The sequence below is a fragment of the Hordeum vulgare genome, chromosome 1H, assembly GCF_904849725.1.
Source record: "Hordeum vulgare subsp. vulgare chromosome 1H, MorexV3_pseudomolecules_assembly, whole genome shotgun sequence".
In the NCBI taxonomy this organism is placed as follows: domain Eukaryota; kingdom Viridiplantae; phylum Streptophyta; class Magnoliopsida; order Poales; family Poaceae; genus Hordeum; species Hordeum vulgare.
In genome coordinates, this window is record NC_058518.1 from 12,824,001 (window position 1) to 12,850,189 (window position 26,189).

The following is a 26,189-nucleotide window of genomic DNA, read 5'->3' on the forward strand; positions in this document are numbered from 1 at the left end:
TAAATTTCCTAATAATAGAAGTAGCCATACCTCCCCTCAATCTTTCATGCTTTAGGGAGAGTTAACCTGGGATGGTTGGGATGGAGCCTTGCTTCCTTCATTATGGCAGTTGCAGCAGCGTCAACTTCAGAAGATGTGGCACCCCGCTTCTGAAGAACAACTCGTACATCTTTCAGATATGGGAGGTGCTCAAGACCTAAGTAGAACCCATAGGCCTTTGCCATTGATACAGAGAACCACATGTCAAGCTTCTCGAGCTTTGGCAATGCCCCTTTCTCAAATACAAGGGCCCCTGCACCTTCACCAAAAGGTTCATAAACCAACTCCTTCAAACATTGGAATCCTCTCGCTTGCAAAACAAGCCTGTCTTTATGGACCGTGTTGGTATAAAGATTCAGAGAAAGTAATGCAGGGAGTTCTCCAAGCATGCCAATAACCTCCTTTGTTATTACACTTAAATTAATGTCTATGTATGCAAGACTGTTGAGTGCTGGAGTAATCCACTTTGGCAGTTTTGAGAAACAGTACGAGGTGGCCATCTCAAATCTTTGGAGGCAAGATGGAAGAGGAGACCAGGAATCTAATAACTCAAATAGATATGAATTATCACCATTTATCCGCAAGGACTGGAGTTTGTAGCTGCCAAACTTGCATAGTGAGGAATGAAACATCTCTGCATGCCTCTTGTACTCTTGAGATTCTTCACACTGTACATGGAGTACCTTCAAATTGATCAGGCTCCCTAGCTCCTTCACTGCACCTACTGAACCCATGGTAATATCGAAGCCTGAGATCTCCCTTAAGTTTGTCATATTCCCAATCCCAATTGGTATCATTACATCATGGGTCTGATATGCGCTTTCAATGGGCAGATGTTGTAGTTCAGTGAGCTGAACAATTTTAGAAGGCAAGTCATAGATGTATGTACCCCTTAAATCTAGCGTCTCTAGATCATGTAGTTTCACAATTGCAGATGGTAGCTCTGATATGCCCGTTCCCCTAAAGCTTAGGTACTTTAGCTGGAACAGGTTTTCCATACCATCCATATCATACTCCGCCAGGCCACGGCAACCCTCAAAATCTAGTACACGCAAACTTCCAAACTTAGTAAGACTTGGCAAGTATTTTACGCAACCTGATGCTGTTATTACAAGAGATCGGACATGGCTTAGATCTTTCTTTGCCAATTCAGATGCAAGTTCCTGGTTAATGTCCTGGATCGACAATCGTCGAATAGAACACTGAGAATTTCCCCAAGCAGTTTGACTGCTGTTCACCACAGTGATGAAATTTTCTTCAATGGATTTTGAAATAATAAGTTCAAGCATCATGTCATGAACTCGACAGGCTTGCACCTTCCCATCATAAAGAATGTCCACTGGTTGGACCAGGCTTTTGTTGATAAGCTCGTAAAAATAACTTTCTGCAACCTCTTGACAGCTCCTCCCACGCTCTTCAGTAATAAAGCCTTCCGCAATCCATTGCCTCACCAACCTTTCTCTGCCAATCACGTAATCCTCAGGGAAATTACTTAAGTGCAACAAGACAGTCTTGAGGTGTGGTGGAAGATCATTATAGCTCAAGGATAGTATGTTCTTCATTCCTTCAAGACTTCGGCTTTTGTTCAAATCAGAACCAATTGATCTTTTTACCTTCTCCCACTCTTCTTTGACACGTGGTCTGTTTGCTAGTAAACCAGATATACTGATAATTGCCAATGGTAGGCCTCCACACTTTTTCAAGATAGCTTTTGAGACTTCAATAAACATGTGAGGGCAGCAATTCTCTGAGCCAAAGATTCTTCTGAAAAATAGTCTTTCAGAGTGAGGATCACTTAGAGGTTTCATTTCATAGATCTGGTCATCAGGGCCTGGACAACAAGAGCTAGCTACTTCCAATATACGTGTAGTAGCTACAATTCTGCTAGAACAGTTGTTCTCTGGAAATGCACAATTGATAGCATCCCATGCTACTGTAGACCATATGTCATCAATGATAACAAGATACCTGATAGATGTCAATAGATAATATCAATCAATAATGATATTACATATTCTCGGTGTACTCAAATTATAGTAAAGTAAGGGTATCACACTTAATGACTTAATACAGATTATTGTCCAAATATATCATGCCAATTACAATGAAATCGTAATCTTTTACATTAATATATTGTCTGGAATATTTGTGTCAATAGATTATTAGTGCAGAAAAGCAAATTAATATTGCAACCTCTTACTAATGGACAGTGGAGGTGTAAGGTAGGACTTCAACCACCAGGGTTCTGGTGTTCGGATTTAGTTACACACACAAGAGCGCCCCATTGTGGAAGCTTTAATTTGTTGAGACAACAACAATCTCATGCCTCTGTTAACTCTAAGCGCATGCACAAATTATTATGTGTGTGCCTCTAAATTGTAACTAATTATTTTTTTGCAAACTTGAGGAATGATTTTAATTATTTTCTTCTGCTAATCATTTTTGCAAAGTTCTGGAATCAAGTTGTACTATTATTTCATAACTACATAGTATTTTTATTCTACTTTGTATGAACGCTTTATAGTACTACGGACATACTGTAGAAACTAGTTAAAATAATGACAGCTTAGAGTTAAAATAATAGAGTTAAACTAGTTAAAATAATGACAGCTTAGAGTTAAAATAATGATAGCTTAGAGTTCACTGCAATTCATTACGTGAAAACAACAGAAACTAGTTAAAATAATGACTGCTTAGAACGAGACATATTTATGGAAACAAAAATGCCAGAAATTACCTTTTTTCTTTTAAAAGTTCTCTTAGCTTTGAAATGGATTTCTTTTCATCCCAAGTCTCAATATCTTTCTTGAATTCATCGCTGTAAGACACTTGAGAGATGACATCCTTGATAATTTTCATTGTATCTGGCTTCTGGGAGACCGACACAAAAGCATGACAATCGAAATGCCCTCGAATCTTGCGAGAGACCTCATTCGCAAGTGTTGTCTTTCCCAATCCACCAAACCCAACAATCGATAACACCTTGCGACCATGCTTGTTTTCATCTTCCATAACCCACTTGGCAAGATCATCTCTTGGATCATCAAGACCCACAAGATGTGCCTCTTCAGCAAAAAGAGCAGCCAGACGGGGATCCACGGCTGCATTACCAGAGCTGCTACCAGCAACATCATCGAGCTTGTAGCTAGTCTTGAGCTCTTTCACTTCCTTGATACGAAGATTCAGGTCATCAATTTGGTTGGCGATCCCATGCCGAGCTCCAAGAGTTTTCAGACGACGAGCCATCTTGCGGAAGAACTCCTTGAAGCCAGCTTCTTGGGGCCCACCATCACCAAGGTGATGAATGAACTTGTCAAAGCAATCCTCAGTATCATAGGCCAACTCCCTGACTAGAGATATCCATTCCTTCACCTGCTCATCAGGATCCACTAGATTTGTGTACTTTCTGAGAGCACCATGCATGCTGGTAAGCTCAGATCGGAGGGAGCGGATCTGGCGGCGGACACCTTTCAGCCGGCCGCACTCTTTGGCGAGCAGATCCGTGAGCTTTGCCAGCAGGGGACCCAATGCGCCTAGTGCAGCGGTCACCACCGGCGCCATCGGCCCCCTCCCTCTGCTCTTGACGTCTCTGGTTCACCACGCTCAATCTTTGCGGGTGCTCGGGCCGCCACTAATCAAATAGCTGCAGCACGGATGTAGCAAAACATGAGTATATAGATCGAATCTGGCAACACATCAGCTAGCAGAACCGGATCGAGGAAAAACATGAACACAAGGAATGAAGCAAAACATGAGCAGCACAGGATCGAGGAAAAACATGAGCACAAGGAATGAAGCAAAACATGAGCACTCACAGCCGATGAAGCACATGAGCAGAAGTAGAACTACTGTTGTGAAATCAGTGCTCCTGTGCAGCGCGCGGTCACCACAGGCGCCATCGACCCATTCTGAGTGTAGAGTGCTCCAGTGAAGGTCGAGTCTGTACTCTGTATTAGACGCAAGCTGCTTTCCTTGACTCACCTGACGATGGCTCAACAGCCTTAATTTACCAGTGGCTACCATGTGTACGAAGCAACCCCGAAAGTGCGTTAGCGAATTGAAATCACGCTGCCCCATGCTGCCAACTAGTGGTGCATTTTATTAGAGTTGTTCATTTGTTCTTACGCTCCTCCTCAGTGCAAAAGTGCTCATCGCATCATAAATTCCTAATACAGTATTGCAACCGAGGTTCCCACAGCCACTTGCACAGTTGATTAGTGCGAACAATGGCAATCTAATCCTAATATAATATTGCAATCGAGGTTCCCCGCTTAGGCCTCTCCCAATGCATTGGTGTTTAGATGAGGTGCTAAGTATATTAAAAACCTTAGCAGCTAGTCTCCCCAATGCATAGGTGTTTAGCTTTTGTTGATAAGCTTTCCTCATGGAATTCTTTAATAATTAAACTTCTTCATGCATTGGTTGGTAGTGTTTTTACATAGGTTCACACGTTTAGCACCGTTTCTTTCTAAAATCATCATAATGCTCTGTCTCCTCCTCAATTGCTTTGCCACATCATTGTTTTGTGTATGTGGCACCCTTAGCACCGATGCACTGGGAAGGGCCTTAGATCCAAATTAAAGCATTGCACGCCGGCTTAGAGCAGAAAACCTCAATCCAAGAAAAATAAACGGGCAACACCTTTCTTGGTGGTCGATGAGCGCTTGTCCTCCTGGATGAATCTGGAATCTCTCAAGCCGCCGGTGGCGGTGGGCCTCGTGATGAGGGCGCCGGTGACGGCGAAGGGATTCATCTTCTCTATCTGTCATCCTCCTACAGACTTCTGCCGGGAATCTGCCCCTTTTGTGTCTCATCGGAAGTGTTGCTTTGGTGGAGTAGCGGCGGCGGATGAGGAGATATTTTTCCCCTTTTTCTTTGAGAATCTGGAAGAATAGAGATTGGTTATGGGTTGGGTCGTGGTGGCCTGGTGCACGGTTTTGTGACGCGGATGACAGAAATATGATGGCCTTTTATATATAGCTTTCTCAAAATAAAATAAAAATTCTTTGTTTTGCAAATTACATGATTCAGTATCTCTACTATTAAAGGGGATCTGCCGTCGTCGTGATGGTTCGACCGACAGATCCCCAAGCTAGCACTTGCGTTCCACCGATTTTTTTCGCACCGATTTTTCCCCATCCCTCCAAAAACCAATCCCCGTCCCCATCCCTCCAAAAACCAAACCGAATTTTTTTCTCCCCATCCAAAAACCAATCCGGTACCTCCCCACCTCGTGGTCATTTTCTCCACTCCCCACCTCGTGGTCATCCTCACCTCGTGGTCAAAACAAAACCGTTGAATCAAACACACCCACGCACGCACGCCTCGTTCATAGTTGATTACAATATCACCCACGCACGCACGCCTCCCTCGCCTGATCGCCGTTCGCCTGGCCTGGTCGCCGTTCGCCGCCATCGCCTCCCTCGCCTGGTCGCCGCTCGCCGCCATCGCCTCCCTCGCCTGCCTCGCCTGATCGCCGTTCGCCTGCCTGGTCGCCGTTCGTGGTGCTCGTTCTTGGGCCTCGCCGGTAGCCGTTCGCCGCCATCGCCTGCCTCGCCTGATCGCCGTTCGCGGGCCTCGCCTGGTCGCCGTTCGTGCTGCTCGTTCTTGGGCCTCGCCTGGTCGCCGTTCGCCCACCATCGCCTCCCTCGCTTGATCGCCGTTCGCCGCAGCAGAGGAGCACCTTCTCGCGCCTTGTGCTGCCTCCCTCGTCATCTCGTCCTCGTCTTCAAACTATCCCTGGAGAAGAGCACCTTGCCTCGCCTGATGCATGCAGTGGGTTTGATGGCAGAAGGTTTGTTGGATTTATAACTTTATATATAAACTGAAAGACAAACCCCTACTATTATAAACAACTCTTCTCCTTTTTATTTGAAGTTCCCTGACATAATGAAGAAATCCCTACTGTAACATCAAGGTATTCTTACATGTATGAAGAAAACATATAGGTGGACCATCTGTCCCTCTTACGAATAGTGTCATGCTAGATACTTACAGGATTCCTATAGTACAAATTTCTTCAACTCATGGTGATTACAACCTTTGATCTACAGCATTTGTATAAGCTGATAGCAGCTGAGTGAAAATTTAAAAATAAATAAGCACTGCCAACATGAGATGGAAGGAACTCCAGCATGTCAATAAGCTGCAGATTTAAAAACTTGATTTTTATAGGGGTTGATTATTTGATTACCGTGTTGACTTACTAATGCTTCCGATGCCTATCCTGAATTTAAGAGGAACCTTAAAGTATCGGCAAAACTTTAGCACAAGCAACATTAATAAATAGACAATCATGACAACGGGAGCTACAATAGAGGCATATTTGGATAATACTTTCAAATTGCCAAGTCACAGGTAGATGAATATATACGCATCTTCAGGAAAGGAAAACATTACTATGACTTAGTAAGGAACACATTACTATCTCTTAGTAAGGAAAACATTACTATCTCTTAGTAAGGAAAACATTATTATGACTGAGAATATCATCTCTACCTAAACCTTGCTCCCAGCAGTACCAGAAGAAGACCAAGCATACGGCAAAGCAAATTTGACGTACCAACACTAGGAGACTCAGATTTCTCTGCATTTACAGCAGGTTGGCTGTTGATGGTAAGGAAACCCTTTGAGTTCATCTTCACCAACAGATCATCAATTATCGTTGTCTCGGGTTGAAGACCATCTAACTCAGACCATGGGCTGCTTTTAAGTTTTCCTTCACAGAAGTTTACGAACCACTGTAGGTGAGAAAGGTGGGTTAGCAAAAACATTGACACTTTGAAATTGTTTGTATGGCATACATTGCAATAGTATACTATCATGTAGTTCAAGAGTTACCTCATTAATGTCTTGCACAGATTTCAGTGGAACAGCCCATTCCTCTTGGAGCTTCTTACCACGCCCATGTGGCCTTGTGAACTGTGAAAGAGTGGATATGTTATTACATACAACTATAACTTTATGAAATTTAAATCACAAAAAAGCAGGTCCACTACTATAGGTAATCTTTGCAACAGTGAATAGCCAATGCCCAACAACTGAATTATGTTGCATGGGCAGATGGTTTAATTGGTACTAAGAAACAGATAAATGTTTTTTTTTTAAGAAAACTAATAGACAGAGCCCATCAAGAAGAGTGTTGGGCATACAATATTTTCTGCTGAACCAATATTTCTGGATCTTATGTAAATGCTCACTTTCAACTATATTTCTTTCTGGAAGACAGAGTCTACAAGTTATGAAGATGTTGCATGCAGTGTCTGTGCAAAACTGTTTATGAATACAATAATTGTAGATTCAAACAACAAGACAATGAAATTACCTGGTGGTCATTAAGGGCTCCGTATGATGGGTTCCTCGAATCACCCCACCGCCCATGTGGGTATTGATCCCAGCCAGTCACTACTAGGAAAAGGGCTATAGATGATATAGACACTAATGGCGCACCAGACAAGTAGTGCGCCACTACTATATAGCAGTGGCGCACCATGTACAGGTGTGTCATTAGTGTGATGGACACTAATGACGCACCACACACTCGGTGCGCCACTACTAACAAACTTTTTTTTTCAAAAATACTAATGGCGCACCGGGACAGAGTGCGCCATTACTAGTTTAACTAGTAATGGCACAACACTCACCAAGTGCGTCACTACTATAATTTTTTTTTTTTGCAAAACTACTAATTGCGCACCTGCAGCTGGTGCGCCATTAGTAACCAGGCACCTCTCTGAAATGCGCCATTGCTATCAGATCCTCGTTGGTGGACAGCTGCCGCCGACGCCTCGATCCCTCCCCTCTCCCCTCCACTCCCCTCCCCTAACGCCGCCGCCCCAACCTCGACCGCGCGTTGCCGCGCCCCTGGTGCACCCGCGCGCCGGTTCTCCTCCTCCACCCGCTCCCCTGCCGGCTCCGCGCGCCCATGCGCCTCGCTCTGCTTCACCCTGCATCTGGCCGCTCCACCGCCGGCTTCGCTTGACCTTCGTTTGCGCCTCCGTGCCCAGCTGTCGCGCTGCGGCGTGCTCCCGGCCTCTGCGCGCGCGCCTCCGCTCGTGTCGGCTCGTCCCCGCCACTCCTGCCGCGTCTGCGGCCGAGCCCGCGTCGCTGCGCTGCACCGGCCCGCCGGCTCCGCCCGCGCCTCCTCCTCAGCGTCTGGCCCGTCGCCTCCGCATTCCGCGTCACTGCGCGCTCGCCGGCTCACCCCCCGCTTCGCTGGCTGGCTCCAGCGCGCTCCTCATCCGGCCCTGCTCCCCTGCGTACCGCGTCGACACCTGAGAGGCAGACTCACGGTGGAGGTCCTCACGCGCTGCAGATCCCCCGTTTCCTTTTGAAAGAAAGACTAGACAAGTAATATACCAGATAATATAGTCTGCCATGATGGAGGCAAATCTTGCGTTGAAGCAGGTAAAACCTTCCTCCATTTTGCACTTGTCTTGCGATGCTTAGCACTTGCTGTTGCTTGGTTACGTTTTCTTGATTCATGAAATGGGGGTTGGGGGGCGGTGTGGTTACTCTGGCTCTAAGTATGCCCTGTGTTATGTATATAAACAGCACTTTGGCTCTAAGTATGCGGCCACATATCTTGTTCAGAAGTTTGCTACTGCTCATCTCTTACAAAGGGATTTCATTTTTTTGAACTTATTTGAATTCCATACTTTTTGTGTGTTCGAAATGCACCATTCAAAGGCACATCACAAAATTTCAACAATTTCTGACTTCATTTGGTATATTTCGTGCATTTACTTTTTTTTTTTTGAGCTAGTTGACCCTGAAATTGAAAAGCCCTACAAATGAACTCTGAAAATGTTGAAAGTTGGCATGCTATCATCATTTCACCCACATAGCATGTGTTAAAAAGTTGAAAGGGCTACGACAAAAACTGGATGCACTTCGTGTACAAAACGGACAATCTCTCTCGAAGTATGATGGTTTCGAACGAGAACTCATCTCTTACAAAAGGATTTCATTTTTTTGAACTTATTTGAACTCCATACTTTTTGTGTGTTCAAAATGCACCATTCAAAGGCACATCACAAAATTTCAACAATTTCTGATTTCATTTGGTATTCTTCGTGCATTTACTTATTTTTTTTTGAGCTAGTTGACCCTGAAATTGAAAAGCACTACAAATGAACTCTGAAAATGTTGAAAGTTGGCATGCTATCATCATTTCACCCACATAGCATGTGTTAAAAAGTTGAGAGGGCTACGACAAAAACTGGATGCACTTCGTGTACGAAACGGACAATCTCTCTCGAAGTATGAGGGTTTCGAACAAGAACTCGTCTCTTACAAAGGGATTTGTGTTCAAAATGCACCATTCAAAGGCACATCACAAAATTTCAACAATTTCTGACTTCATTTGGTATATTTCGTGCATTTACTTATTTTTTTTGAGCTAGTTGACCCTGAAATTAAAAAGCACTACAAATGAACTCTGACAATGTTGAAAGTTGGCATGGTATCATCATTTCACCCACATAGCATGTGTTAAAAACTTGAGAGGGCTACGACAAAAACTGGATGCACTTCGTGTACAAAACGGACAATCTCTCTCGAAGTATCAGGGTTTTGAACGAGAACTCATCTCTTACAAAGGTTTATTAAAATTCTTTTTGCATATTTGAGAATTTGACAAAAACTATGAAAATGAAAAGTGTTTGAAATTTAGTACATTCCATACATGCATTACATAAAAGGTTTAATACATTATTACATTATTGCACCAATATTCCTATCTATTATTTCTGTTTTCTTCTCGGTCGTAGCCATGGAGAATCTTCATCATTCAGTAGGATGTTTGGGTCAGTTTTCACTTTGAAGGGCGGAATTTCATGAAACTTATTATAATCTTCTGACATGTCTGTCTTGTCATCTACTCCCACGATGTTTCTTTTCCCTCAAAGAACTATGTGGCGTTTTGGCTCATCGGACGATATCTTCTTTTGCTGATTTCTTTTTCTCGTTTTTGTAGACATGTCCTTCACATAGAAAACCTGAGCGACATCATTGGCTAGGACAAATGGTTCGTCCATGTACGCAAGATTGTTGATATCCACTGTTGTCATGCCGTACTTTTTGTCTACAACTACCCCGCCTCCTGTCAGCTTCACCCATTTGCACCGAAACAAAGGGATCTTAAAATTAGGTCCATAGTCAAGTTCCCATATCTCCTCCATGTACCCGTAATATGTTTCGAAACAGTGCCCATTCTCGTCTGTTGCATCAAAGCGGACACCACTATTTTGGTTGGTGCTCTTTTTATCTTGGACAACCGTGTAAAATGTATTCCCATTTATCTCATACCTTGGAAAGTACATATAGTAGAAGATGGTGGCCTGGCCAAACAGTACAGCTGATCTCCAACGGTGTCGTCATTCATGAGATGTGTCTGCAACCAACTGCCGAAAGTCTTCTCGTGTTCCCCTTTAATCCAAGAGTTAGCCTTCCCCGGGTTTTCGGAGCGTAGAATATTCTTGTGTCTCACGATATACGGAGCCACCACAGTGGAATTGTGTAGAACTGTGTAGTGTGCTTGAGAGAAAGAATGCCCGTCCATACATACTTTTGCTTTCCTTCCTAGTGTGCCTTTTCCTGTCAGCCTACCCTCATACCGAGATTCAGGAACACCAATCGGCTTAAGGTCAGGAAGAAAGTCCACACAAAACTCAATGACCTCCTCTGTTCCATAGCCCTTGGAGATGCTTCCTTCTGGCCTAGCACGGTTACGAACATATTTCTTTAAGACTCCCATGAACCTCTCGAAGGGGAACATATTGTGTAGAAACACATGACCGAGAATTCTAATCTCTTCGACTAGGTGAACTAAGAGGTGTGTCATTATATTGAAAAAGGATGGCGGGAACAACAACTCAAAGCTGACCAGACATTGGACCACATCAATCTGTAACCCTGATAGACTTTCTCGATCGATTACCTTCTGATAAATTGCATTGAGGAATGCACAGACCTTCACAATTGCAGGCGAACATTTTCCGGTAGAATTCCCCATAATGCAACTGGAAGCAATTGCGTCAAAAGCACGTGGCAGTCATGAGACTTTAGGTTTTGGAATTTTTTGTCGTTCATATTTACGATTCCCTTTATATTCACGCCTAGGAAGCCTAGAATATTCACGCAGAGATTCTTCGTCAGGTGCATCACGTCGATTGCCGAGCGGACCTCATGGACTTCCCAGTAGGGTAGCTCCCAAAATATAGATTTCTTCTTCCACATGGGTACGCGCTTATCAGCGCCGTTAGGAACAGGTTGGCTGCCAGGACCCTTTCCAAAGATTACTTTTAAATCTTTAACCATATCAAATACTTCAGCACCAGTACGGATGACAGGCTTCCCCCGGGGTTCTGCCTTGCCATTGAAATGCTTGCCTTTTTTCTTTAAGGGTTGCTTGGGCGGAAGAAAACGACGATTGTACGGGTACACATTCTTCCTACATTTGTCCACATATATACTTTCTGTCTGATCCAAACAGTGCGTGCATGCATTATATCCCTTGTTTGACTGTCCTGAAATGTTACTAAGAGCAAGCCAATCATTGATGGTTACGAAAAGCAACGCTCGAAGGTCACATTCCTCTTGTTTGTGCTCGTCCCACACACGTACACCTGGTTCGGCCCACAACTGTAAAAGTTCATCAACTAATGGCCTTAGGTACACATTGTAAGTGCATCTAGTGCCCCTTAGTGATTTTGGTGGTTTGAAGACTTATAGGTTAAATATCTAATGTGTTTATAAGTGTACACAGGATCTATAAGTCATTGAGGAGTTTGAGATATTTGAAGAATATCGACCCCTAAAAATGTATATCTTCAGTTGAAGAAATTGGTCTGAAGCTGAAGAAATGAATCGCGAGGAATCTGCGATGAAATTGATATTCCTCATGAAGATACTGATATTGACAAGACCGGTGGTTCCTGAAGAAAATCATTCTGAAGAAATTGAAGTGTGAAGATTTACGTTTTCTGTTTTACTTTCTTCGCATTTGATGAATAGGAACACCGTACTGTTAAAGGGGGTCAAAGTAACACTATGGAATGGATTTCCTCATGATGCTCAACCCAAGCCTAATCCTACCAAAAGCCTCAAGTGATGAATATGAGTGACATGAGGACTCTCACAGTTGAGGGTCCCGACCGTTTCGATAACCACGCCAAGTCACTGGTCTTATCCACTCCAACGGTCATATTATTTAAGGGCATTAGTGTCAAATCATGTCGGGATGCTCCCAGGCTATAAATAGCCACCCCCACAACCACTAGCTGGTTGGCTGCTCCGTTAGAAACTGACACTTGTCATAAGAGCAACCCAAATTCCTCAGAGCCTTCGAGAGTAATTCATCAATGAGGAAATACACCACCCACCGAAACCACAAACCAAACCTAGTGATTGAGCATCACTGAAGAAGTTGTTCCTGTGTGGGACTGAAGCCTTTTACCTTTGAGGACTGTGCATCCTCCAGACGGTTAGGCGTCATGGTCTAGAACGTTCCAGCAGTTCATTGTGGATCGTCGGGTGACCAAGTTTGTGAGGGTTTGGAAGTCTGCCCTGAAGACTTACCACGAGTGTTGGGCGAGGACTGTGTGTCCTTAACTCAAGGAGAATACGGTAGGGACCGTGTGTCCCGGGACTGGGTGTCCTTTGGTTTCAATACCAAGCCGCTCCAAACCAGATGTACAACTGTCACAGCTGTTGGAACTGGGTCATCAACGCCTGTCTTCTCTGAGAATCGGGTTCTAATTCCTCAACTCTTTACTTTCTCTGTATTATGTGTTGATGACTTTCACTGTGACTGTTTGAAGAATTTGCTGAAGACTTTCCCTGAATTTCCTCAACCCCAAATTCTTCACAATAGTTAATCATCATCTATACTCTGCGTGCCTGCTTACTGTATAATCTGTTTTCACATTCTTCACTCTGAAATACTGCTGGTGTGAACGTTTGCACGTCTGATCCTTTGCTGTTTCCGTTGTAAGTTAGTCATCAGTGAGGAATTTCCTTAAAAGGAATTTCCTCAGTGATGAAATTCTAAAAATCTCCTATTCACCCCCCCTCTAGTCGATATAACGCACTTTTAATTGGTATCAGAGCAAGGTACTCCCTTGTTCTGTGTGATTTTGGTTTAACCACCTGGAGTTTTAGTTATGTCGACTGCAGGCATGTTCAAGGTGACTGCAGCATGTCCTACCTACGAAGGGAAGAACTTTCCCTTCTGGAAGAACAAAATGCAAATGCATCTACAAGCTACTGATAATGATCTCTGGTATATTGTGGAAAATGGCGTCCCCATCATTTCTGCCAGTGTCACTGCAGCTGATGTGAAGAAATTCAAGCAACTTGATTCTCAAGCGAAGAACATCATCTGTGGCCATCTGAGCCCTGGCCAGTTTGGAAGAGTAAGTGTTTTGGGCTCTGCAACACTGATCTGGGAGAGACTGTGCAAGGTAAATGAAGGAGTATCAACCCAGCGTGACTCTCGTGTTGATATTCTTCACAATCTCTTCAATTGTTTCAAGAGACATGACAATGAATGTTGCCAAGACAACTTTGATCACCTCACTGATATATCAAATGGACTGCAAGCACTGGGATCTCGAGACATCACTGATCACGAAGTTGTGAAGAAACTGATGAGATCCTTGGATTCTTCATTTGACACTCTAGTTCTGATGATTCAAGAAAGACCAGACTACAAGATACTGGATCCAGCTGATATCCTTGAAAGGCTAAATACTCATGAATTCCAGCTAGAAGAAAAGAGAGATCTATATGGACAAAGCTATTCCAGACCACGTGCACTGAAGGCTAGAGCAATTTCCTCATCTGAAAAAGAAGACACAGATGACAACAGTTGTGACCTTGAAGAATTTGGACAGGAGCTTGCAATGCTTGTGAGGAAATTCCATAGATTTACACGACGAGGCCAGTTCGGTAAATCATCAAGAAGAGACATGAGGAAATCAGAATCTGCATGTGAGGACTACAAGAAACGAACCTGTCACAAGTGCAAGAAATCAGGTCATTACATTGTTGATTATCCCCGCTGGGGAAAGGAATCAAAGAAGAAGAAATACAAGGATGACAGTTCTGATGACTTGAAGAAGAAGAAGAAATCTTCAAAATCCTCATCTTCAAAGCCCTCATCACACAAGAAGACTAGTTTCAGAAAGGCTCGGGCACTTATTGGCAAGGAAATGGACTCCGAGGCAGAATCAGAGGAATGTGATGAAGAAGAAGGTTCTGGAGAAGACTCAGAATCTGGACAGGCTAGTCTTGCACTAGCAACCACTTTCGTCAGCAAGTCAATCTTCAATCTTGAAGAAAATGATTGCACCATCCATACTGATGACTATGCTGATGACTTCGCTCCAACCTATTGCTTCATGGCAAAAGGTTCAAAGGTATCAAATAATGCCTCCTCCTCTGACTCAAGTGACTGTGAACATAATGATTATAAGAAACCCAGTTACAGTAAACTTGCTATCATTGCCACTAAACAACAAACTGTTGTGGAAAAGCTTCAAAAACTGCTAGACAAAAGTGATGATCTGTTGAATGATGAAATGAACCTTAACCAAATCCTCACTGATGACATGAAAAGTCTTCAGTCTAGATTTGATAATCTTCAGGATCGTTATGATACACTCCTCACTGATCATGAGAAGCTTTCCTACTAATTTCTTCAAAGGAAGCTTGATCTTGAGAAGCTGAGGATGTCTCATGATGATCTTCGTATGGAAAATGATTCATTACTAGCTCAACAGATCAGCGCTAGTCAAGTTGAATTTATTCCTCCATGTCTTAAATGCATTGAACGCGAAACTGCTAATTCCTCATCAGAATCATCAAATGCTACCATTGCTACAAATTCTTCAACTGCACCTGTTGTGTCTATTTCCTCACTTGAGGAAAACACAAATGTTACTGATGAAAATGCAGGGTTGAAGGAATTGTACGTGGCAGGCATGTACAAAAGCCTCAAAGGACATCAAACCCTTTGTGATGTGCTCAAAAAGCAGATCCTGAACAGGAACCCGAGGAAAGAAGGAATTGCCTTTGAGAGGAATTTAAATGCTGATGGATCTTATTGGAAACCTGAGCAGTATCCCAAAACCTCATGGGTTGCTGCTACTGGGCCTCCTTTTGATCCAGCTAATCTAATTGGCTTCTCATGTGAAATATCCTATTCCTCGGATGAGTCATTTGATTCCAACTATAAACTATTCAAAAATCAATCTGGTGAAGTATTTGCTCGATATGTTGGAACTAACTGCATGAATGGCCCTCCTCTGAGGAAAATCTGGGTTCCCAAAAGTTGTCTTGAAACTCATCAGGTGAATGTCCTCATGACACCACCACTGAAGAATCTGAACCCCAGATCAAATTCCTCAGGAGGACCAAAGTCTTCAAGAGGATCAAAGTCCTCAACTGGTCAAAACTATGCTCGTACCCGTGCTTATGCGTCTAACATGCAGGAAACTACAAGGAATATGAATATGAGCATTACTCATCAAATCATTATGTTCATAAATCTTCAAACCAGTTCTCTGCATATTCATATGAGTACTTTAATCCCCCTACTGTTAAGAGAAGTGCATTAGCTTCAATGCGACCTTTCTCATATGGTGCTCGCAGGATGATGAACGCTTTGCCACCCCTTCAGATGTGGGTGGTGAAGAAATCGAACTAATCACTTTTGCAGGTTAGGTCTCCAGATGAAAATCATCATCTGAAGAATTTGCTGGAGACCTGAGGAAATGCTTGATAGGACGCAAGCTAATAATTGATGAAATAGAAATATTTCACACGTCCTTACATTTATGTTATGATGAAATTACTGATGAAATTAGTATCATATTCTTCAAAACTGAAGCATATGAGATGGTAAGTTGTACTAATTCATCTGCAGGATGACAAACCCAAAAATACTGAGTGGGTTCTCGATAGTGGCTGCACACATCACATGACTGGTGATAAAAGCTTACTGATGAATATGCCACTAACTCCATCACCTGTGAAGCAAATCACATATGCTGACAAAGGTAAAAGCAAGGTATTGGGACTTGGCAAAGTAGCTATTTCCAAGGATAGGCATATGGACAAAGTGATGCTTGTTGAATCCCTTGGTTTTAACCTCATGTCTGTCTTGATGCTTTGTGATCTTGATATGATTGTTATCTTTGGTAGATATAGATGTGTAGTCATCATGGAATCTGACAGATCCAAAGTCTTCGAAGGTGTAAGAAGAGGGGATTTGTACATTGTTGATTTGTCTACAGGTCCTCAACCAGCCACTTGCTTACTAGCAAAAACCTCAGAAGGATTGCTATGGCACCGAAGACTAGGTCATGCAGGCATGAGGAATTTGCACACGCTTGCAAAGAAGAAGCATGTCATCGGCATCGAATCAGTCAAATTCCTCAAGGATCATCTCTGCGGTGCTTGTGAATCTGGGAAAATGACCAGATCCAAGCATCCCTCTAAAACCATCATGACCACTACACGTCCATTCGAATTGCTTCATATGGATTTATTTGGACCTACTCACTATGCCACACTAACCAATGCAGCATCTTTATATGGCTTCGTCATAGTTGATGATTATTCCAGATATACTTGGGTGCATATCATAGTGTATAAAGTTGAAGTGCAGGAAATCTTCAAACGATTTTCTTCAAGGGCCTCGACGAACTTTGGCATCAAGATCAAACACATCAGGAGTGATAGTGGAACCGAGTTCAAAAACACTGGTCTTGATGATTATCTTGATGAACTTGGTATTACTCACGAATTGTCTGCTCCTTATACTCCTCAGCAGAATGGTGTCGTCGAAAGGAAGAACAGGACTGTGGTTGAAATGGCAAGAACTATGCTTGAAGAATATCACACTCCTCGTCCCTTTTGGCCTGAAGCAATCAACACTGCATGCCATATCATCAATAGGGTATATCTTCACAAATTCCTCAAGAAAACCTCATATGAACTCCTCACTGACAAGAAACCCAATGTAAGTTATTTCAAAGTCTTCGGTGCAAAATGCTGGATTAGAGATCCTCACCATAGCTCAAAATTTGCACCTAAGGCACATGAAGGTTTTATGCTCGGTTATGAAAAGGACTCGCACACTTACAGAGTCTTCAACAACTATCACAACAAAGTTGTTGAGACTGTAGATGTGCGGTTCGATGAGACTAATGGCTTGCAAAGAGAGCAATTGCCTTCTGATCCAGATAAGTTGTCTCCTGAGGAAGCAATAAAGCTTAATCCTACTGAAGACATTGTCCCCACTGAGGAAATTGGAGAAGAAATGATTCCCATCGCTGATAAAAACCAAGAAGATGCTCCTGAGGAAATTGCACCAGCACCAGTTCCTCAGTCCAGACAAAATTCTCAACCAGCTCATCCGAGGATTGCAAACAAAGTAGAAATTGACAAAATCCTCAACGACATCAATGCGCCAGGTCCTCTCACTCGCTCAAAAGCTTCACACTTAGTTAACTTTTGTGGGCATTTTTCCTTTGTATCCATCATAGAACCCTCAAAAGTAGCCGAGGCTTTTCTGGAACCGGAGTGGATCCAAGCTATGCAAGACGAACTTCTTCAATTCAAGCTGAATGACATATGGGAGCTCGTCAAACGATCAGATCCTCGCAAGCACAACATCATCGGTACCAAGTGGATTTTCCGAAACAAGCAAGATGAGGACGGTCAAGTGGTAAGGAACAAGGCACGACTTGTAGCCCAAGGCTACACCCAGGTTGAAGGAATAGATTTCGATGAAACTTTTGTACCTGTTGCTAGACTTGAAGCTATTCGAATACTACTTGCTTATGCTAATTATCATAACATCACCTTATATTAAATGGATGTGAAAAGTGCATTCCTCAGTGGTAAGCTTGAGGAAGAAGTATATGTTGCTCAGCCCCCAGGTTTTGAGGATCCAAAGAATCCAGACAAAGTCTTCAGACTCAAAAAGGCTCTGTATGGTGTCAAGCAAGCCCCTCGGGCATGGTATGATACATTGAAGGAATTCCTCATGAAGAAAGGCTTCAAACCTGGTTCACTCGATCCAACTCTTTTCACAAAATCCTATGATAATGAGCTGTTTGTATGTCAAATATATGTTGATGATATCATATTTGGTTGTACTGACAAAAGATACAGTGATGAATTTGCCTACATGATGAGTGAAGAATATCAGATGTCCATGATGAGGGAGCTGAAATTCTTCTTAGGTCTTCAAATTTGTCAACAAAGCAATTGAATCTTCATATCACAGGAGAAATACCTCAAGGATGTTCTCAGGAAATTCGACATGCACAAATGCAAAGGTGCCAAGACTCCGATGCCTACCAACGGTCACCTCGGCACTGATGAAAATGGTAAAGATTTTGATCAGCAGGTATACCGTTCTATGATTGGCTCTTTATTGTATCTATGTGCATCTAGGCCAGATATAATGCTTAGTGTTTGCATGTGTGCACGTTTTCAAGCAAAACCGAAGGAATCACACCATAAGGCTGTGAAATATATTCTTCGATACTTAGCTCACACACCAACACTAGGATTATGGTATCCCAGGGGCTCCAATCTTCATCTGGTAGGGTATTCTGATTCAGACTATGCTGGTGACCGTGTGGATGGCAAGTCAACTTCTGGCACATGCCATTTCCTCGAAAGACCACTAGTTTGCTGGTCCCCAAAGAAGCAGAACTGCGTATCACTCTCCACTGCCGAAGCTGAGTACATTGCTGCTGGTTCTTGCTGTGCTCAATTGCTGTGGATGAAGCAAACCCTCAAGGACTACGGCATCAACATGAAGAATGTGCCTCTCTACTGTGACAATGAGAGTGCTATCAAGATTGCATACAACCCAGTACAACACTCGAAGACCAAGCATATCGAGATTCGTCATCATTTTCTTCGGGACCATGTCCTCAAGGGCAATATCCTCATCGACCATGTGAAGACTGATGATCAACTAGCAGATATCTTCACTAAGCCATTGGATGAGAAAAGGTTTTGCAAGTTGCGGTGTGAGCTAAATATCTTAGAATCTTCAAATGTTTTGTAAAAACATGCACACATCCTAACACTTATGCAAAGTTGATGACTTAGATGTGCAACACATGATGAAACGATTTTCTTCAACTGATGAAGAAAGTCACTCTAAATGTGAAGAAATTGATTCTCAGGGCCCTACGACAATTGTACACGGCGTGTGTAATCAACATTCTTATATGGTGGGTAACGCCACCGCCCAATGTGAAATCCCTCAAGTTGATTTTCTTCAAATTATCAATTTCCTCAAAATGCATTTTTTTTTCTTCAAAACAGTTGTTCTTCATTGTGATGATCTATTACAAAATCTTCAAAAACACTTGATGACTTTCATTTGCCTAAGTAGACTGTGATTTCTAGTCCTCAACAACATTCACTTATTGCTAATTCTTCAAGTTGATGTTTCTGCTAAGTGAATGTGATCGGACCCTACTTTTCCTCTATGCTATACTTATCCAGTCTATTCAATTCTTCGTATGCGTTCTACTTGAAACTTTGTTCAAAATCCTCACTACATCCTTGTCAGCTGATGATTTTGTAACGAAAGTCCTCAAGTCTTCAAAAATTGTTTTCTTTAAAGGCACAGTAACTGAACCCCCACTTCCCACGATCGGATAACCACGATCTCCACTATTTCCACCGCATCGTACGGGAGCTACACGTGTCCTGCGAAGACGTAGAGGCAGGGGCTATTTGGTCCGAAACTTTCGTGCCAAACAGTAACTTTTGGGCTATAAATATGTCCTTATCCCCCTCAGTATCCTCTTCTTCGCCTCATCGCTCTCCTGCCACAGCACACTCCACCAAACCCTAGCGCCACCGCTGGTAGTCTTGTCGCCGGTGAGGAAGAGCTTCACTGCCTCGACCTCTTCGTCGCCAGAATCACGCCGGAGTCGGACCATCTTCGTCCGCCGCCGCCGTAGACGTCCTCCTCCGCCAAGTTAGGGTGCATTGGACACTCGAACGAAGAGCCTCTCCAACACTACTTTCTGTGATCTTCGTACGCACCTTCCAGGGTAAATATATCCCATTTTTACGGCAGATTAGATCTGAAATTTTACATCTTCTATGTGAAATCTGTTTTTCCTCAAGATACGATGCGCACATGATCCCTCAAACACTACCTATCACCACAATCATTGATGAACTAGCTAAGCATCTAAGATTTTCACGAGATTCCTCAATTGTGCGAATTTTCGGATCTGTACAACTCTGGAACCCAAGAACTGTATGCTTAGGCAAATTCCTCAACCACTGGTTATATTCCTCAAACTGTCAAACTTTTGCATTTTCTTTAAATCTGAGAACGCATATGTGACCTCTCCAAATTCCTCGCAACTATACTCTGTTCACAGGTACACACATGTCAGCTGATGAATCTCTCGGTTCTCATCACATTAACTCATTTGCAACGTTTCTGGAAGAAACTCTTCAAGGCTCATCAGAATCCTCAAGAGTTCAAAATCATCAGCAAAATCCTCAACTGAAGAAAATGGAGGAAGAGAGAAAACAGAAGGGAGGAAAGAAACTGGAGCAAAACACTGCGGCTGATATCCCTGAGGACATATACTTGGACTATTGTACGCCTGATGAACATGAGACAATGGCCAAGAGAAAGATAAGGCTTCAGAAGATTGAACGCCGATGGGCGAAGGAATGGAAGGAGTACAGGTTTGTGACTCCAAAATATGCGAAGAAATTTGCTTTGAAGCCTCCTGACAGAAGGGCCCCACTTGAGGATCATCAAGTAGCACACTCCTCAAGTCTCATGACAATTGATGACTACCCAGATGAGAATGAAAAACATCTGGCCAAGCTCAAGAAGCAGGCATAAGCTGCAGTGAGGAAATTTAATGAATCCTCAGCTGCTGCCTCTGGTGCTGCTAATTCCTGAGCGGCAGAAACCTCGGGCTCAGAAATTCCTCACACGCAGTCTGTGCCATCAAAGCAAAGGGCTCCAAAGCCTCAAGAGAAGTCTGCTCAGGCTTCTGTCATAAAATCCTTAGCCCCAAAACCCTCATTACCAAAACCTTCAACACCAAAACCATCAGTGCCAAAACCCTCTGCACCAATCTCCTCAGCACCAAAATCCTCAGCTCCACCTCCAAAGCCTCAAGAGAAACCAGTACAGAAGCATGTCGTGAAACCTACGACCGTCAGCTTCAGCTCCTCACTCCCAGCTGCAACTAGCTCGGAGACAAAGTCTTCAACACCACTTATGAAGACTTTGACAACTACTGAACGTGCACCTCTGCCCAGCCCCAGCAAAATCATCGCAGTCCCGTCTGCATCAGAGGGAAGTGATGAATATGATGATGAAACCCTGCAAGCCATCATCAGGAACAAGCAAGAAAGGGTAGCACAAGCATCAGGCAGTGATATTCCTCTGGCTATGGACCCCAAGGTCCTCCTAGACTACATCAATATATGGTATGAGGACCCAAACACTCCCATTGAAGATTTGAAACTTCCTCCTGGCATCAGCCACATGGTGGCCACCTTCATAAATGAAGCCAAGTGGAAAGAACAACAGACCAGGCAGGCAAAGGTTGCAAAGGCCAAAAAGGAGAAATTCCTCAGGCAGAATCTCCTCAAGCTGACTCCTAATGCACTGGTGTCAACCCAGGCAGGGCTGCAAGTATTGACTGACAAGTATGACAAGCTGTCAGATCGCAAAAGCATCAAGCGCAATTTCATCAAGCTAGCCACTAGTGCCGTTGATGACTACAACAAGAAAACCGCAACCCCAGCTCCAACTCCTCAGCCCCTGGTTGAGCAGCCAGCAGATGCATCTCCTGATGAGGAGGAAACTCCTCAAGCTGAGGAAGAACATCAAGAGCGCCGTGTTGATGAACCGGCCATTGAAGAAATCATCACGGAAACTGCAACTGATGAAATTGCAACCACTGATGAGACTGCTCCTGATCCAGCTGCTTCATCAAAGCAGGCTGATGACTCTGTTCCAGCTGGTTCCTCACTACCAGCTGAAGAATCTGCAGAAAGAACACCTTCACCAAAAGCTTCAAAGGTGAAGAAGATAATTCCGTCTGTATCAGACGCGAAGAAAACAAGAGCTGCTGAAAAGGAAGCCAAGAAGAGAAAAACCACCTCAGCAGTAGAAGAGACAGAGGCAAAGTGCCTCAAAGACACTGAAGAAACTGCTCCTCTGGATCCAGTGCCTCTAAATGTCGCCCCTTCATATGAGATGGTCGTCATTGATGACCCAGCTACAAGGGCAGATGAGGAAATGAAGGATGTCGCCTCTGAGGAACACACTGATGAGCAAATCCAGATTGATGACAGTCCTCAACCTCTTATTCCTCAGACAGAGACTGCTCAAGCATCAGCTGCACCAGCTGATGAAACTGCTTCTGCCACAAAGCCAGCTGAAGAAAAACAAGCTGAGGAAAATGTACATTCTGAGCAGACTCCTCAAGATGAGGAACAGGCTCACCCAACTCCTCCAAATGAGAAAGAAACAGAAATTCCTCAGCCTGAAGCTCAGCCAGAGCAAGCATCATCTCCCCAGCAAGAAGTACCAGCTGATGAAATTCCTCACCTTGAGGAAAATGCTGAAGAAAATGTACCCGCCCAAGACAATGCATTCATTGTGCTCAACCCAGAGACTGCCATTGTTGTCTCCTCCCCCAATCCTCAGCAAAATCTTAAGCCAGTTCAGCGCCAACCATTCTCCAAGCGTCCAAAGTTTCAGAAAGAAGATTTCTTTGAAGAACGCATGTATTTCATCGGAGAGAACCCTTATGACAAGCCTCAAATGAGGCATCTGAAGTTTTGGACAAGGACTCAGATGAACTACTATTTCTCTGTGCTCTGTGGACGCAACAAGATATTCCAGCACAGGCACAATCCTCATGTTGAGCTTGAAGCAATACCCTGCCTGGAACCAGTCCTCAATGTACTCCACGATGCAGGTTTGCTCCCTATGTGCTTAGACATATCAGACTGGAATAGTGAGCTTATTCTTCAGTTCTATGCCACTCTGCACATATCTGGCAACGCTGATGACATCAACACTTGGGTGTTTGACTGGATGTCCCAAAATACTCACTACAAAGCTCCTGCTTCTGAACTCCTCAGAGAACTGCCCGTACCAATTCCCTCAGATGGGGCAGTGAAGCTTTATGGTGAGCGTGAGCTGCCAAATGGTATGATGGAAGTCCTCATGAAGCCTTTGGCTGCAGACAAACCCTCAAGAACAACCTTCCTCGTCCATGAGCTCAAGTACACACCTCGGTCTGTCTACAGAATCCTATGCAGTGTGCTCGCGCCAATCAAAGGCCATGACGATGAAGAAGATGTTGTAGGCCTCATGAATAATATCCTCTTCAACATCATTCACGGTATTCCCATTAATATCCATGATTTCTTCTTGAGGACTTTGGCCGACAATGCAATGTGCCCCTATGATCACAAGATTTATGCCCCGTGGATCATGAGATTCATCAGGACAAGGACAGGCATCAACTTTCACGGTGATTGTCAAAACCATGTTGGTTATATGCCTCCTATCCGGGTCAACAAGAAGACTTTTGAGCCCATTGAAGGAAAAGGAAAATCTGTGATTGAAGAAGGCAGCAGGCCCCTTGATGGTCAGTTCAGAGAGCCAGAAGCATATTCTTCATGGGAGGATACTGAGACTCGTCCAGTAAGCCCAGTTCCTCCTCGCGTGCTGAACACCAGAGAGCTCCTCCCCAGTCTTCACCAGAAGGTGGATCGCAACCACAAATGGGTCAAACGCCAGTTTGGTGCCATTGTGAAAACTCTCACTGAAACTCAGAACTCGGTGAAGATTAATCATCACTATCTGCATGAGGTTTTCGATCGCACCTGGGCTACACTTGCACATCTGAAGACTCCGACTGAGCTTGAAGAAATGGACTTTGAGCGAGACTTTGACTGGTCGTGGCCTCCCAAGAGGAAGTTCAGGCCCATTCCAGTGCCAGACCTTGAAGACAGCTCATTTTCTTCATTCCGCACTGCTGAATCTGATGAGGAACAACTCGACACAGCAACCGTCCCAAGGAAGAAGACTACCCCCAAGAAGCGTCACGGCTCTTCATCAACCGCCAAGAAATGAAGTCTTCACGGGCGTTAGTCCTCAGTTTGTCCCTTTTTGTCACTTGATGACAAAGGGGGAGAAACTCGAGAGTTAGTCTTCAAGCGGGATATTTTTGAGGCCTATGAACTATATTTAAGTTATAAACTCTTGGCTCTTCTGAAGTTTTTATGTAATGAGTTGTAACTTAAGCCCGATGGTACTCTAACGCTTTTGAACGTTTTTCTTCGCATGCTTATTCCTCAAAGTTTTAATGCACGCATGCTGGAATTCGTCAGATACCATTTGTCATCATGCATCTTCATTTTCTTCATATGATCTGTTATATGTATGCATGATTTACAAGACTCAGGGGGAGATCTCCATGATATAAATCATCAATGTGCATCTGGTATAAAAGCAAAATCCTCAAGGTATGCACATCTTCAAGGGGAGTCTCTCTAAATCTTGTTCTCAAATTCCTCAAATGAGTATTTACACTTCATATTTTTGATCCCTGTTGAAGACTTAACCTAATTGTCATCGACCACCAAAAAGGGGGATATTGTAAGTGCATCTAGTGTCCCTTAGTGATTTTGGTGGTTTGAATACTTATAGGTTAAGTATCTAATGTGTTTATAAGTGTACACAGGATCTATAAGCCATTGAGGAGTTTGAGATATTTGAAGAATATCGACCCCTAAAAATGTATATCTTCAGTTGAAGAAATTGGTTTGAAGCTGAAGAAATGAATCGCGAGGAATCTGCGATGAAATTGATATTCCTCATGAAGATACTGATATTGAGAAGACCGGTGGTTCGTGAAGAAAATCATTCTGAAGAAATTGAAGTGTGAAGATTTACGTTTTCTGTTTTACTTTCTTCGCATTTGATGAATAGGAACACCGTACTGTTAAAGGGGGTCAAAGTAACACTATGGAATGGATTTCCTCATGATGCTCAACCCAAGCCTAATCCTACCAAAATCCTCAAGTGAGGAATATGAGTGACATGAGGACTCTCACAGTTGAGGGTCCCGACCGTTTCGATAACCATGCCAAGTCACTGGTCTTATCCACTCCAATGGTCATATTATTTAAGGGCATTAGTGTCAAATCATGTCGGGATGCTCCGAGGCTATAAATAGCCACCCCCACAACCACTAGCTGGTTGGCTGCTCCGTTAGAAACTGACACTTGTCATAAGAGCAACCCAAATTCCTCATAGACTTCGAGAGTAATTCATCAGTGAGGAAATACACCACCCACCGAAACCACAAACCAAACCTAGTGATTCAGCATCATTGAAGAAGTTGTTCCTGTGTGGGACTGAAGCCTTTTACCTTTGAGGACTGTGCATCCTCCAGACGGTTAGGCGTCATGGTCTAGAACGTTCCAGCAGTTCATTGTGGATCGTCGGGTGACCAATTTTGTGAGGGTTTGGAAGTCTGTCCTGAAGACTTACCACGAGTGTTGGGCGAGGACTGTGTGTCCTTAGCTCAAGGAGAATACGGTAGGGACTGTGTGTCCCGGGACTGGGTGTGCTTTAGTTTCAATACCAAGCCGCTCCAAACTAGATGTACAACTGTCACAGCAGTTGGAACTGGGTCATCAACGCCTGTCTTCTCTGAGAATCGGGTTCTAATTCCTCAACTCTTTACTTTCTTTGTATTATGTGTTGATGACTTTCATTGTGACTGTTTGAAGAATTTGCTGAAAACTTTCTCTGAATTTCCTCAACCCCAAATTCTTCACAATAGTTAATCATCATCTGTACTCTGCGTGCCTGCTTACTGTGTAATCTGTTTTCACATTCTTCACTCTGAAATACTGCTGGTGTGAACGTTTGCACGTCTGATCCTTTACTGTTTCTGCTGTAAGTTAGTCATTTAGTGAGGAATTTCCTCAGTGATGAAATTCTAAAAATCTCCTATTCACCCCCCCTCTAGTCGATATAACCCACTTTCACACATCAATATCGTTGCCGGGTTGCTTTGGACCTTGGATAAGCACTG

At 43.5% G+C, this 26,189-nt stretch overlaps 1 protein-coding gene across 1 annotated transcript; it reads right to left on the reverse strand.

Moving 5' to 3' along the window:
* On the reverse strand, positions 1-3,654 carry LOC123404774 (disease resistance protein RGA5-like). The gene is made up of 2 exons (XM_045098725.1): positions 2,777-3,654; positions 1-2,007 (listed from the first exon to the last, which is right to left on the reverse strand). The coding sequence occupies exons 1-2, from the start codon at positions 3,598-3,600 to the stop codon at positions 45-47; spliced, it is 2,787 nt and encodes a 928-aa protein (XP_044954660.1). The 5' UTR covers positions 3,601-3,654; the 3' UTR covers positions 1-44.
* Positions 3,655-26,189: the final 22,535 nt, after the last annotated feature.